This window comes from Moschus berezovskii, chromosome 27 (genome assembly GCF_049115385.1).
Source record: "Moschus berezovskii isolate FMDL1 chromosome 27, NW_MosBer_1.0, whole genome shotgun sequence".
NCBI lineage: Eukaryota > Metazoa > Chordata > Mammalia > Artiodactyla > Moschidae > Moschus > Moschus berezovskii.
The window spans coordinates 19,619,843-19,634,264 of record NC_142486.1 but is presented as its reverse complement, the minus strand read 5'-3'; the positions used below and the strand labels follow the sequence as shown (position 1 = coordinate 19,634,264).

The 14,422-nt window shown below is 42.7% G+C and overlaps 1 protein-coding gene across 1 annotated transcript in view; it reads left to right on the top strand.

Annotated features, from left to right (window-relative positions):
• SLC5A11 (solute carrier family 5 member 11) overlaps window positions 1-14,422 on the top strand; it is a 48,499-nt gene that overhangs the window by 22,219 nt on the left and 11,858 nt on the right. The window contains exons 6-9 of the mRNA XM_055408908.2: window positions 494-599; window positions 1,687-1,767; window positions 7,160-7,365; window positions 11,997-12,132. Of these exons, the coding sequence (XP_055264883.2) occupies window positions 494-599; window positions 1,687-1,767; window positions 7,160-7,365; window positions 11,997-12,132 (529 nt within the window). The remainder of the gene's footprint in view (window positions 1-493; window positions 600-1,686; window positions 1,768-7,159; window positions 7,366-11,996; window positions 12,133-14,422) is intronic.

Here is a 14,422-nt window from a genome sequence, read left to right as displayed (position 1 = left end):
AGGGGACGATAGAGATCTTTGGATGGCATCACTGACTCAGTGGACATGAGCTTGAGCAAGCTCCGGAAGATAGTGAAGGACAGGGAAGCCTGGTGTGCTGCAGTTCATGGGGTCGCAAAGAGTCGGACACAACTTAGCAATTGAACAACAATCTTGGGGGCAAGCAGGGAGCCACTGAAGAGTTTTGATGAGGAGGAGAGGATGAGATGATCGTGATGGTATTTGATAAGGCTGCAGTGTGGAGGATGGAATGTAGGCAGATCAGGAAGAGAAGCAGGAAGGCCACTGAGGAGCTGCTGTTAGCCTAGTGAAGGGATCTCAAACATAGTCACTCACAGGGCTCCCATTTGAGACCCTTGATCTGGGAAGAGGTGGGTGAAGAAAGGACAACATATGATGTTTCTGTGTTTCTCAGAATCAAGGCTAGGGCCTGAACCTGGGGAAACTGCGCTAAAATGTCCATTCATTCATACACCCATCAACTTCTCTCTAGGTTGACATGTATGCAGGCGCCATCTTCATTCAGCAGTCCTTGCATGTGAATCTCTACTTGGCCATAGTCGGGTTGCTGGCCGTCACAGCTCTATACACCATTGCAGGTACAACTGGACAAGGGGTGATGCTGGGAGAGGTGGTGGGCGGGGGCTGTGGTCTACCCCATCTTCTCCTGGCCCGTCTTCTGATGTTCCAGTGTGCTAAGACCTTGTCTTCGTGAGTTCTCAATGTGTTACCCTGGAAGATATGATTTCGCTTGGCCATCGTCCAAAGGAAAAAGACTGCCTGATGGAAGGGAGGATTTCAAAATGTACCATGCCTGCATAAAGCTATTTTCCATTTATTCCTTTAAGAACGTTTCCTCAGAACCTGCTAAATGCTGAGCAGGTGTATTCACAAGCACTGTGCACAGCTGGACCACAAACCACTGCAATTTTGGAGCCTGAGGCTCCTCTTTTCCCCTAAGACTTGCATCCCAGAAGAGTGGCTGGTGGGGAGCAGGGCCTTGATATGCATCTGCTTTTTCTTTTCTGTAACGTTTATTTATCTGACTGTGCTGGGTCTTCACTATTGCACACGGCTTTCTCTGGTTATGGTTACTCTCCAGTTTTGGTGTGTGGGCTTCTCATTGTGGTGGCTTCTCTCGTTGTGGAGCAAAGGCTCTAGGGAGAGAGGTCTTCTCTAGCTGTGGCATGCAGGCTTAGTTGCTCTGCAGCATGTGGGATCTTCCTGGACCAGGGATCGAACTCGCGTTCTCTGCACTGGCAGGTGGATTGTTATCGACTGGGCCACCAGGGAAGTCCTAGACTAGGCTTCTTAAAGAAGCATAGCAGTCTTGGGACAACACAAGAACAAGAGCAGGGGCTGCAGGGGCCCCTTAAGGCCCAGGCTTGAAGCTCCGTAATAGCCCCCTCCACCATATCTATTGGTTAAAGCAAGCCATTTGGCCAAGCCACACTTAAGAGGAAGAGAAATCAACTTCACCTCAATATGAAAGGAGCAGCAAAGCTACATGACAAAATGAGCAGCACATGAAAAATGGATGCTGTTGTGGCCATCTTTGCCAAGAGTCAACGCTAAGACCTCTGTCCCATCAGGTCTTGAATTTCAAAGTTTCCTCTGCCACCACCCAGAATAACTCCTCTCCATCAGAGTACCTGACCGTCGCCTCTGTGCTCATCTCCCCTCTAGGTGGCCTGGCAGCTGTGATCTACACGGATGCTCTACAGACTCTGATCATGCTTATAGGAGCACTCATCCTGATGGGCTACAGTAAGTGGGATCCCAGGGTCATTTGGGTGGATGACAGCACCTCTCTCAAGAAGGGACATCTGCTTTCTTCACAGTTTCAAACCCAGCTGGGGATTCCTGCTTGAGGCATTGGTTATTTTAGCTGGAAGAGAACTGTGCTTATCATGGAAACGTAACTGTTTCTTAAGGAAAAATTAATAGATCTTCTTACACTGGTGTGGACAAATAGCAAAATGAAAGGAAGTAAAGGAATCATTCTTCCTTACAGGAAAATTCCAATTAATAAATGCAGGTGGGGTGAGGGAAATAGAATAACACCATTAGAACACCAAAGTAATAACTGCTACAGGCAAAAGCCAATGATAAATGCTGAAGTTAGCAACTGAGTTTATGAACAGCATATTTGCTTCATCTCAAAGTATCACATCCAAAATATTTATTAATTACAACGGGATGTACACCAAGTTTACAGTGGAGAAACATGGCACCACGGTATTAAATGATCGAGATATAGTTACTGATAACACAATAATCAGGTGTACCTACATGTAGCTCCTGATATGGTCACTGAGAAGGACACAGAATCACCTCTGTGCCATTCTTGCTGAAATATATATTATAAACGTCAGACAAACTGAGGGACATTTTACAAACTACAACGACCAGTATTCTTCAAAAGTATCAGGGGCGTAAAAAGAGAGGAGGAAAATAAAGAGACACAACAAATAAACACAGTGTAGGATCCTGAACTGACTTCCAGAAGAGTGAAAGAACATGAGTGGTGCGATTGGAACAGCTTCTACTGTAGTTAATGGTAATGCACCAATGTTAATTTCCTAGTTTCCGTAATACTAGGTGAAGGGTGTATGGAAACTTTCTGTGCTTCTTATACAACTCTTCTCTATGTCTGTAATTATCTCAAAATTAAAAGTTCAAAATTTAATAAGTATTAAAACCCTTGTGATCCGGATGTGCTGTCATTTAATGCTCACAGCAACCCAATGGTATTACTGGTATTCCCTTTGTCGGATGAGAAAATTAGGGCACCAACTGATAGAAAAGTTGCCCAATGTCACAAAGCTAGAATTCAAAGCCAGGATTCAAGTCCCGGTCAGACTGACCTCAGATCTCACCCTCTTCCTTCCTTATCACACTGCCTGGTGATAAGAGTAGGGAGATGATGTGGTAGTAACTTTATTGGGAAGAGTCTAGGAGCAGGAGTCAAGGAGTGTAGGCAAGAATTTTTACCTTAACTTTGTGTCTTTCTGCACAGTTATGCAGAATGTTGTGCGTGCGTTACTTTCACCTTTCAAACAAAATTTTTTAAAAATTCATGGAGTTATAAATTAGTTTCACACACACACAAAAAAACAGCAATAAGACTTGCTTATTATAAACTTTAACAGGAAATGTTCTGGGTCCTTACAAAGAAGAAAAACTTCACTGGTTTATATAAAGAAGAAAACAAATGAGGAATACATATATAAAGACACATGTTCAGCCTCACGAGACAAATGTTGAGTGTGGTTGCTATCATAACATTTTGAACCTCCCAGTGCCACCTAAGTGACTCATAACACTCTCAGGTTTTGGAGGCAAAAGAGCCAAAAGATAGACCTTCACATGGTTTGTTATTTAGCCAAACTTCCTGATCTTTCTTCCTACAATATGGGGTCTCAATGAGGAAGTTCCACTACTTAATTCATTATGATCGGTCAGGAGAGTGATTACCGATCCACCTTCAGCAACCTTCCTCATTCTGCTCTACCTAGCAGACTTTCTCCTAAGGTATCTGTAGGTTTTTAAATGTGGAAAACTGATTGACAATATACATATGATTTTCTTTCTTTCTTTTTTTAAATCATAAAGCTTATTATTTTTTAGAATTAATCTTTATTGGAATATAGTTGATTTACCATGCTATGTGAGTTTCTGCTGTACAGCAAAATCAATCAGTCATATATATATATATATATATATATATATGTATATCCACTCTTTTTAAGACTCTTTTCCCATGTAAGTTATTACCGAGTGTTTAGGAGAGTTGCCTGTGCTATGCAGTAGGTTCTTATTAGTTATCTAATTAATGTATAACAATGTGTATATGTCAATTCCAATCTCCTTGTTTATCATGGTTTTATTTCTGTGCCTTTAAAAAATTTTATTTACTTATTGGTTGTGCTGGGTCTTCATTGCTGTGTGGGCTTTTCTGTAGTTTCAGCAAGCGGGGACTACATTCTAGTTGTGGTGTGCTGGCTTCTCATTGCAGTGGTTTCTCTTGTTGCTGAGCATAGGCCCTAGGGTGCACAAGCTTCAGCAGCTGTGGTGTGACGGCTCAGTATTTGTGGTTCCTGGGCTGTAGAGCGCAGCCTCAATAGTTGTGGTGAACGGGCTTAGTTGCCCTGTGGCATGTGGAATCTTTCCAGACCAGGAATCTAACTCATGTCTCCTGCATTGGCAGGTGAATTCTTTACCACTGGGTCACCAGGAAAGTCCTGTTTTTGTGCTCTGAATTCTGTTCCATTGGTCTACAGGACTGCTTTTTCCTAATATCACACTATTTTGATTACTGTAGCTTTGTAATATACTTTGACATCAGGAAATGTGATGCTTCCATCTCTGATCTTTCTCAAGGTTACTTTGGCTTTTCAGGATCTTTTGTGGTTCCATGTAAATGCTAGGATTGTTTTTGTTTTCTTTCTTCTATTTCTGTGAACAATGCCATTGAAATTTAGATAGGGATTTCATTGCATCTGTGGATCACATTGAGTAGTATGGATGTTTTAACAATCTTGATCTTCCAGTCCATTTAACATGGAATATCTGTCCCCTTATTTGTGTCTTCTTCAATTTCTTTTATCACTCTTATTTATCATTTTCGGTGTACAGATCTTTTCACCTCCTTGATTAAACTGATTCCTATTTTATTCTTTTAGATGCAATTAGAAACGATAGTGTTTTCTTTTCATTAAAGTATAGTCAATTTACACTATTGTATTAGTTTGAGGTGTAAATATACATGTGTGTATATTTATTCAGATTCTTTTCCATTATAGATTATAAATTATTTAATATAGTGCCCTGTGCTATACAGTAAATCCATGTTGTTTATTTTATATGTAGTAATGAGTATTGGTACTATTTTCTGAATATCTCTTTCCAATAGTATTTGCTTATGTTTTAGTCGCTCAGTCGTGTCCAACTTTTTGTGACCCCATGGACTGTAGCCCACCAGGCTCCTCCCTTCCCTGGGGATTCTCCAGGCAAGAATACTGGAGTGGGTGGCCTTGCCCTTCTCCAGGGGATCTTCCCAACCCAGGGATCAAACCCAGGTCTCCCGCATTGCAGGCATATTCTTTACTGTCTAAGCCACCAGGGAAGCTTGAATAGTATATAGAAACACAATTGATTATTGCATATTGATTTTGTATTCTGCAGCTTTACTAGGTTCATTCATTTATTAGTTTTAACTGTTTTTGGTGGAATCTTTAGGATTTTTTATATATAATATCATATTATCAGCAAACAGAGACAACTTATCTTCAAATAGTGGAGATTTTTCTGATATATTTCTGTTATTAACTTTTTGTTTAATTCCATTACAATAATAGAATATATTTTGTATGATTTGATTTCTTATGAATTTATTGAGGTTTGTTCTATGGCCAGAAACATTGCCTATTTTGATGAACCTTCCAAGAGTACTTGAGAAGAATATGTATTCTGCTATTGTTAGGTGTAGTGCTTTATAAATTTCAATTGGGTCAACTTGGTTGATAGTGTTGCATAAATCTTCTTTATCTGTATAAATATTTTTGTCTACTTTTCCCATCAACCACTAAAAAGGGGGTGTTGAGGTCTCCAACTATCATTGTTGACTTCTTTCTCTTCTTAGGATTGTTATGAGCTCTTGGTGAATTGACCACCTTATCATTATGTGGTGTCCCTCTCTATCCTTGGCTGTATTCTTTGTTCTGGAGTCTAATTTGTCCAATATTAATATAGTCTGTCTAGCTTTCTCTTGACTTGAATGGTATATATTCAAGGTCCAATTACTGATAATTGGACCACAAATAATTATCCTTCCCTCCCACTACCACAAAATAATTTTTCAGGGAAAAAAGCATGACAAAAATTTATCATCAAAAATATTTCCCCCCCAGTAGCCACTGTTTACCACACTCTTCCACAAAAATAAGCCAGGCTGCAGGTTACATATCATTCTTACCCAAATGGTAACACTAACCTCTTCTCTTCCATATCAAGAAACAAACAAACAAACAAAAAATACCCAAGAAAAAAAAATGAAACAAAAAAGATGAACACAACCTTCCAAAACATAATCCAGTGAGAGCAATGTTATTTGGGGGATAACCTTGAATCCTTTCAATTAATATAAAGAAGCAAATTATCTGCAATCTACAGTGCTTTATTATTTTTTAAGGCCAACTCATGTTTGTGCCAGATGCTGTGCATTTTATGTGCAGTATCTCACTTAGTCTATGCTCCAGGGCTGTGAGGTTGGCACTATATTATTCCCACTCGCAGATTAAAAACTGAATCTCAGATGGAGAAATGACTTCTCAAGGCCATAGGTTACTTGGACCACTCTTGAAATACCATAAATTGGGATAGCTGAGAAGGAGTTTAGAGGTGAAAGTATGTTTCCTTAAGGCAGAGTTTCTTAACTTGGGGTCCATGGACAGAATTTACAGGTTTTGGGAACCTTGGATGGGAAAGAAATCCATCTCTGTTTTCACAAATCTATCAGTGACATTTAGCATCTTTCAGATATTAGTGTAGGCAGCTCACCACAGGAATATTAGCAATATCTATGACTTTGAAACCAAACTGTAACCCTGATGTTTTTACCCAAATGTTTTTAAATTGCTGCTGACGAAACACTGTTTGTGTCCATGGTTACTTTAAAACTAGATTGCTATTTGACCCACTGTGGAGTCTTTGTATTTAATGGTGCAAATAAATAAATTACTATGCCTGGGTTCTCAGGGTTTGATGAGTGCCTTCAATGTATTTGGTTTCCTTTATAATTGATGTAGTTTGTATTAAGAGGAAATGGTAACCCACTCCAACATTCTCGTCTGGGAAATCCCGTGGACAGAGGAGCCTGGCGGACTATAGTCCACGGGGTCGCAAGAGTCAGACATGACTTAGCAACTAAATGACAATTTTGTATTATATATTTAGAAATATTATTCTAAGAAGCAATCCATAGTCACTACCAAAAGCATTAAAAAAATTTTTTTTTAAATAGGAGGCTAAGAACTTCTAAGTCAATTAACTTTCCTGTGGTTCTAAGTAGGATTTCACCAATCTCCCACCATCCCCTCATGAGCTGCTGTGGATCAGTCTGAGTTCCTGGCAAATCTGGGCTTCCTCTGAATTCTAGGTTTCGCTGCAGTTGGTGGGTTGGAAGGCTTGGAGGAGAAATATTTCTTGGCCATGGCTAGCAACCGGAGCGGGAACAGCAGCTGCGGGTTGCCCCGGGAAGATGCCTTCCATATTTTCCGGGACCCAGTGACGTCTGATCTCCCGTGGCCCGGGATCCTATTTGGAATGTCCATCCCGTCTCTCTGGTATTGGTGCACCGATCAGGTACAGGGCAGCAGGCTGAGCGCCCGGAGTGCTTCCTTCCTTGCGGTATCTAGAAGCTGGGCTTTTGTCCTTCCCCATCTGTCCCCTATTTCTCTCCTTCTCCACACCTTATCCTCTTCTTCTTGCTCATATGGCAAATCTGAAGCTGCTGCTTTTTGCAAAGGGAAAACTTGATACATCCTGCTGAATGTCTGGAAAGACCCAGTAAGCAAACGCGGTGATATATTTTAAATGGAGGTTTTAGCTGACATTGGTATTATTTGCTCTGCAAATACTGGGTGTCCTCTCTGTACCAGCTGCTTGGAAGTCACAGGTAAACAAGGACACTTGGTCCTTGTAGAACTCTTGTTCTGACAGAAGTAGACGGCAGTTAGTAAATAAATGGAACATTACAAGGTGATCACTGTCATTAATTAAAAAAATAAAAAGGAGGTTGAGAGTGTGAGAGTGACATTTAAAATAGGGCGGTCAGGAGAATCATGGTTGAGAGGTGACCTTTGGGCAAAGGAGGAGAGCAAGTGGGTTCTGATGATTGTCAGGGAAGAGAGTTTGGGGCAGAGGGACCCACCTTTAAGCCAATCCCTTAAAGCAAATATATAACTGGTGTAAAAAAAAAAAAGAAATTAGAAAGGCAAAAGACACTGCTGTGGGTAAAATAAGCTTTTTGTGTTAAAAGGTGGGGTGGGGATAGAATCCATATTTGCATTTGCTTATATTTGCTGAAGAGCTTCCCAGGTGGCACTATTGGTAAAGAATCCACCTGCCAACGCAGGAGACATAAGAGACGCTGGTTCGATCCCTGGGTTGGGAAGATCCCCTGGAGGAGGACATGGCAGCCCTCACTAGTATTCATGTCTGGAGAATTCCATGGACAGAGGAGCCTGGTGGGCTACAGACCATAGGGTTGCAAAGAGCCAGACACGATTGAGCGACTGAAAGAGCACGGACGCACACGTGAACGTGCTGAAGGAAACTCCAGCTGGATTACCTAAAACTGAGAGCACACCTGGGGTAGGTGTGCCAGGAAGGATGGGAGCCATTTCACTGCACACCTGTTTATACTTTCTCAGATTCCAAACCCGTGAATATGTCATCTGTTGAAATCGGTTTTTCCATTACATTAAAGATCAGCAATGTGTGTGCCATTTTTGAAGCTGTATTTCATATTCAGAGCTGATGAGACTTTAATTAAAATAATGATCATGGAGTTAGACCACTGAATTGATGCAGGCGACACTGCAGAGAGTGAACCTTGGCCACCCCATGGGTGAGAACTCCTCTAAGTGAAGAGCTAAAGCCCAAGACAGAGATGGGTGCAATGTTGCCCCTTTAGAAAATCACTCTCCCCTCTTACCCCCCTCCCTTGATCTTTTCCTTAGCAAATATTGGGCTGGAGAGATCAGCCAATATTCAGCCCATCTGAACTGGGCGGGAGACCGTTCAGATGCAGGCTAAGAGCCTGGGCTTTCTAAACCGTAACAGGCTTGGACTCAAGTTCAGGTGGCATAACTTTGTTTGATATCTTCAGCCTCTGTTTTCTCATTAGTGGGGTTACTAATAATTGCAAAAGAGAGAAGCACTGGGAATTTGCTCATAGTCCTTTCTGTTGCAGGGGCATTTAATAAACCATTAAAATTATTTACATTTTTGCTGTGGTTTTATGCTCCTGCTCTTGACACGGGTCACCAGCTTATATTTATTAATTGATATGAATATTTCCTTGAGATGCCTCACCCCCTTACTAGCTGGGATTTCAGTGTACATCCCTGAAAGCCCACCTTCAACCCATCTCGTGTTGTTCAAGAGCCTGGGGACTTAATCCACGATGACTCGATCATCTTCCGGATGCCAGGGAGGGCGAGAGGGCCCAGAAAGCCAAGCCTTCTTTGGAGCCCACAGTTCTCCGTCTTGTTGCTGCTGAGCTGGATTCTGTGGCGCCCAAAGGCTGTGTTATGCGTTAGTTCATGTGCGGGTGCTGCCCTGGGAAACGCACATTTTTTGTCAGCTCTGGGAGTAGCTCACTTTAGAGCAGAAGAAAGGCCAAGAGGCATGCATGGTGCACTGATCGAGAGTGTATTTTAGATCTTTCTGTGCAGAGACAGAAGGGCAAATCACAATCAATAAAGTAACGACACGTAAACATTTATTGACAGCTGTGCCATTTACCAGTAATTGACTGAAGCGTTTCCTACATATTAACTCATTCATTTTCATAACATTTCTATGAGCTCTGCTCCATTACTTGGGTCTGGGGGTTGTCATACAGGGCCACACACTCTTCACAGGGCTTGTGGGGTTTTAAGCAGCACAACTCTCTTAAAACTTACTCAGCTACCTCTTAAATTCCCCTCTGGAGGCTCCACTTCATGGGAATAAAAGCCAACATTCTTTCAGTCACAGCTTTGAACCTGCCATCACAAGGGCTAGGTTTTCCAAAGCTATAAACTCTCCTATCTGCTTCCAGATGGACTGACAAGGATTGAAGCTTGAAGGCCTCTTTTGGCACTTTTGAGCGACTGTGTTCAGTTGCTCTGTCGTGTCTGACTCTTTGTGACTCCAGGGACCATAGCCCACCAGGCTCCTCTGTCTATGGAATTCTCCAGGTAAGAATACTGCAATGGGCTGCCATTTCCTTCTCCAGGGGATCTTCCCAATTCAGGGATCAAACCTGAGTCTCCTGTGCCTCCTGCATTGCAGGCAGATTCTTATCACTGAGCTACTGGGGATGCCCCTTCGGTGTCTTAATGAAGCCATTAAAAAAAGTATTCTATAGATGCTATGTTGTTACATATAACTACCACATTCTTAAGTATTCTAGAAAGCCCAGTGGGTGTATGTTTGTAGTTATGAGAAATGACAGGTAACAGTTAAATCAGACAAAGACAGCTAAGTCCCCAGTTCTGGATAGAGGGAGCCTCACTGTTCCCCCACCTCTCCTCAAATAAGCTGATTCCATGTTTTAGACTCATTCATTGACAGCATCCAAACAAATAATAATAATCCACGCAGGTGAGGGAACACTTGGTTGCAAGTCACAGGAAAAAAAACAACAACAACATAAAACATGTCAAATTTAAACCAGCTTAGGAAAAGGGTGGGAAATTTATTACCTCATGGATTATGAACTGCAGGAAGGTGTCCTAGCCTTTAGAAACTCCTGGAACTTACTCTGGTATCCTTCTCCATGGTTTTTATTTCTTACCTGCGGACTTCATTGTTTCTTATCAAGGTCCAGTGGAAAGAGACTGACAACTCCCAAAGTCCCAGATCCAAAAACCCTGTGGAAGGGCTCTGGTTGACCAAGCTGGGGTCATGTGCCTACCCGTGGATCAGGCAGGATCTGTGCCCAAGAAGACAGAATAGCCATGTGGAGAGGGGGTGGGTTTCAAAAGAAGAAGCAGGACACTCCAGCAAGCCTATGCCATTGATGAACACTTTTTAAAAATGGGAAGGATTCCAGCTTTGTCCTGCTCACCACAGTACTAATGGTGGGAATGACATTTCACTCCTCTTATCCACTGTTCCCGGAACCAACTTATAAAAGCTCTGGTAGATGGCTCAGTGGTAAAGAATCCGCCTGCTCATGCAGGAGACATGGGTTTGATCCCTGGGTTGGCAACCTCCCCTGAAGAAAGGAATGGCAATCCACTCCAGTATTCTTGTCTGGGAAATCTCATGGACAGAGGAGCCTGGTGGGCTATAGTCCATAGGATCACAAAGAGTCAGACGTGACTTAGCAACTAAACAACAATTCACCAAGGTCTCTGCAACTTCTCCAGATGCTTCAAGACTCCAAACCTCAGGAAATAGTAGAGAAAATTCTGAGTTCATGTAGATGCAATCTGAAGGCTGGAGCAGGATTTGTGGGGACCGGTCTTCTTTCTACTCAAAAAACACTCGACAGCATGTCATTCCCTTTGAGTGGATAAATCTTTTTTTGCTATTCAAAATTTGGGTATATTGCAAAATCATCACCAAAATAAGTGTAGTTATTTTTCATCACCATACATAGTTACAATATTTCTTTTGTGATGAGAACATTTTTAGTGCGATGAGAACTTTTAAGATCATCTCTTAGCAACTTAAAGATAGGCGACTCAGTATTAACTATAGTCACCATGCAGTACATTACATCCCTAGGACTTATTTTATAAATAAAATTTGTGCTTTCTGACCCCCTTCCCCCATTTTGCCCACCCCCACCCTTTGTCTCGGGCAACCTCCAACCTGTTCTGAAGGGATAAATCTTGATAAGACCTACCTTATGCCGCCCATCAGAGAGAAGCGGGTCAGGCTAAGACCTAGGGGTACCAATATGCAGTAACTATAAGCCCAGATATACCAATCCTGTTGGTAGCAATATCTCAGAACCTCTCTTTCTCTTCTATCTCCTTCCAGTTCTTGCTTTCTCTGCCTTGGTATAGCTCCTGCAGCTGTACCATTGGATCACAGGGATTGAGAATAAAAGAGATACCACTGGATCACAGGGATTGAGAATAAAAGAGATGCTTCTTTGGAGAAGTCACATCCACTAGGCTCCTGAGTCTACTATGCCTACCCAGAAGCCACGCACATCTAGTTTGCTTTCAGAGAAAGTCATCTCAACTTCCAACCACCCCACTGTTTTCCAGGTGATTGTTCAGCGGACTCTGGCTGCCAAGAACCTGTCCCATGCCAAAGGAGGCTCTCTGATGGCCGCATACCTGAAGGTGCTGCCCCTTTTCATCATGGTGTTCCCGGGTATGGTCAGCCGTGTCCTCTTTCCAGGTAAGAAGACAGTTGGGAGGAGAGATTGTCTGTGAGTCTCAGACCCAGTAAAATGTTCTAAACATATTACCAACTGCCCCATGAGAGTGAGACTGGTGTCCCTTCCTTGTGATTCCACGGAGGCATCTCCATTCCAGCATCTACCGACTCTGTGCTGTTTCCCAGTGTAGGTTCAATGGGCATGTCCTATAGATGCCCCAGGCCAAACAGAGTGGAGACGTATCCAGGGTTTTGTCTCAACTATATGTTTTAGTTATTTAGTTGACTGCACCAGGCCTTAGTTGCAAGCACTTGAGAGCTTTGATCTTTGTTGAGGCATGTGAGCACTTGGTTGTGGCATGTGGGATCTGGATCCCTTACCAGGGATTGAACCCAGGTCCCCTGCATTTGGAGTGTGGAGTCATAGCCACTGGAACACTAGGGAAGTCCCTCAACAATACATATATATTTTAAAACCAGAAACTAGGCTAAATCTTGTCCCAGATGTCAGCTCCCTGAAATCTCATGTGAGGGTGCCCCTCACACTTAAGCGGTTTGGCAACTTCAGCCCAATGGAACCCTTCAGTTCAGTTCAGTTCAGTCGCTCAGTTGTGTCCGACTCTTTGTGACCCCATGGACTGCAGCACCCCAGGCCTTCCTGTCCATCACCAACTCCCAGAGCTTGTTCAAACTCATGTCCATTGAGTCGGTGATGCCACCCAGCCACCTCATCCTCTGTCATGCCTTCAATCTTCTCTTCCTGCCCTCAATCTTTCCCAGCATCAGGGTCTTTTCCAATGGGTTCTTCCCTTCAGGTGGCCAAAGTATTGGAATTTCAGCTTCAGCATCAATCCTTCCAATGAATATTCAGAACTGATTTCCTTTAGGATTGACTGGTTTGATCTCCTTGCTGTCCAGGGGACTCTCAAGAGTCTTCTTCAACACCACAGTTCAAAAGCATCAATTCTTTGGCCCTCAGCTTTCTTTATAGTCCAACTCTCACATCCATAGGTGACTACTGGGAAAACCATAGCTCTGACTAGTTGGTCCTCTGTTGGCAAAGAAATACCTCTGCTTTTTAATATGCCACAAGGGAAGCATAGAACCCTTGGCGGGGTACTTTTCTTAACAAAATTGGGGTATCAAACCTCTAAAGTATTTGCCTTATCTATAAAAAAAAACTTGTTAGAGGAATGAGGTTTTCAGCATGGGGATTAAACAGGCCTAGGAGTGGAAAATGTCATTGGGAGTCATTGTAATGTCAGGAACTGGTGATCTATATATCTGTACCTGCGGACAGGTGCATCTGCTTCTAAAACCTGACTCTTAATCATGCTACTGTCTCTCTCAGGAAATCACATCTTAAGCTTTGGATCTATATTTGGAAGATCAATAACAAGACCCTGATCCTCACTCTTAGCAGTCAGCCAATCACTGATGATTATTAAATGAAACATAATGCCACATTCCATGACCCTAGGGAGTTGTAACATCTCAGATGAGTCTGGTACTCATGAAAAAGTAAAAGAAAATAGATATCAAAACACTCCAGCCGATGGTACCAGCAATAAGTGAGAAATGAATTTGAGAGAGTGAGACAGTGTGGAGATGGTGAGACGGGCACAGTGGATTTGAAGGTCTTGATCAGAGCTTCTCAAGGTGTGGTCCCCAGTCTAGCACCATCAGAGTTGCCTTGGAACTTGCTAGAAAGGCAAACTTTTCAGACCCCATCCAAGACCTATCGAATCCATATCTCTGGGGATGGGGCCCAACAGAAGGTGGAGAATCCCTGGTCTAAAGGGCCAGCAGCCAGGCCAAGCCACCATTCCTACCCATTTCCACTCTTCTTTCCATCTCAGCTCCAGCAGCTCCCTACTGAATCTTCAGATGGGTCCAGCACTGCCTCAAAGGATGCTCTGATCTTGGGCTCTCATGAGCCTGGATGACATCCTCTTCTGCTTAGTCCATCCAAAAAATAATACCCACTCATTAAGGAACACTGGTAGAAACGAAGAAAGAAGCAAAATGACCCTCAAAACAATGAAACACAAGAGTCTAGAAATGTACCTGTTTACAAAGCCAATCATCTCCACCTAAGCTTTGGAATAAACTAAGGTTTTGAGTCCTAGCCATGATCCTAGCTTTATGATTTGGGGATGTTATTTAGTCTCTGTGGGTCTCAATTTGCGTGTCTTTAAAATAGGTATAATAGGGACTTCCCTGGTGGTGCAGTGGTTAAGAATCTGCCTTGCAAGGCAGGTTCGATCCCCGGTTGGGGAACTAAGATCCCACATGCCATGGAGCAACTGAG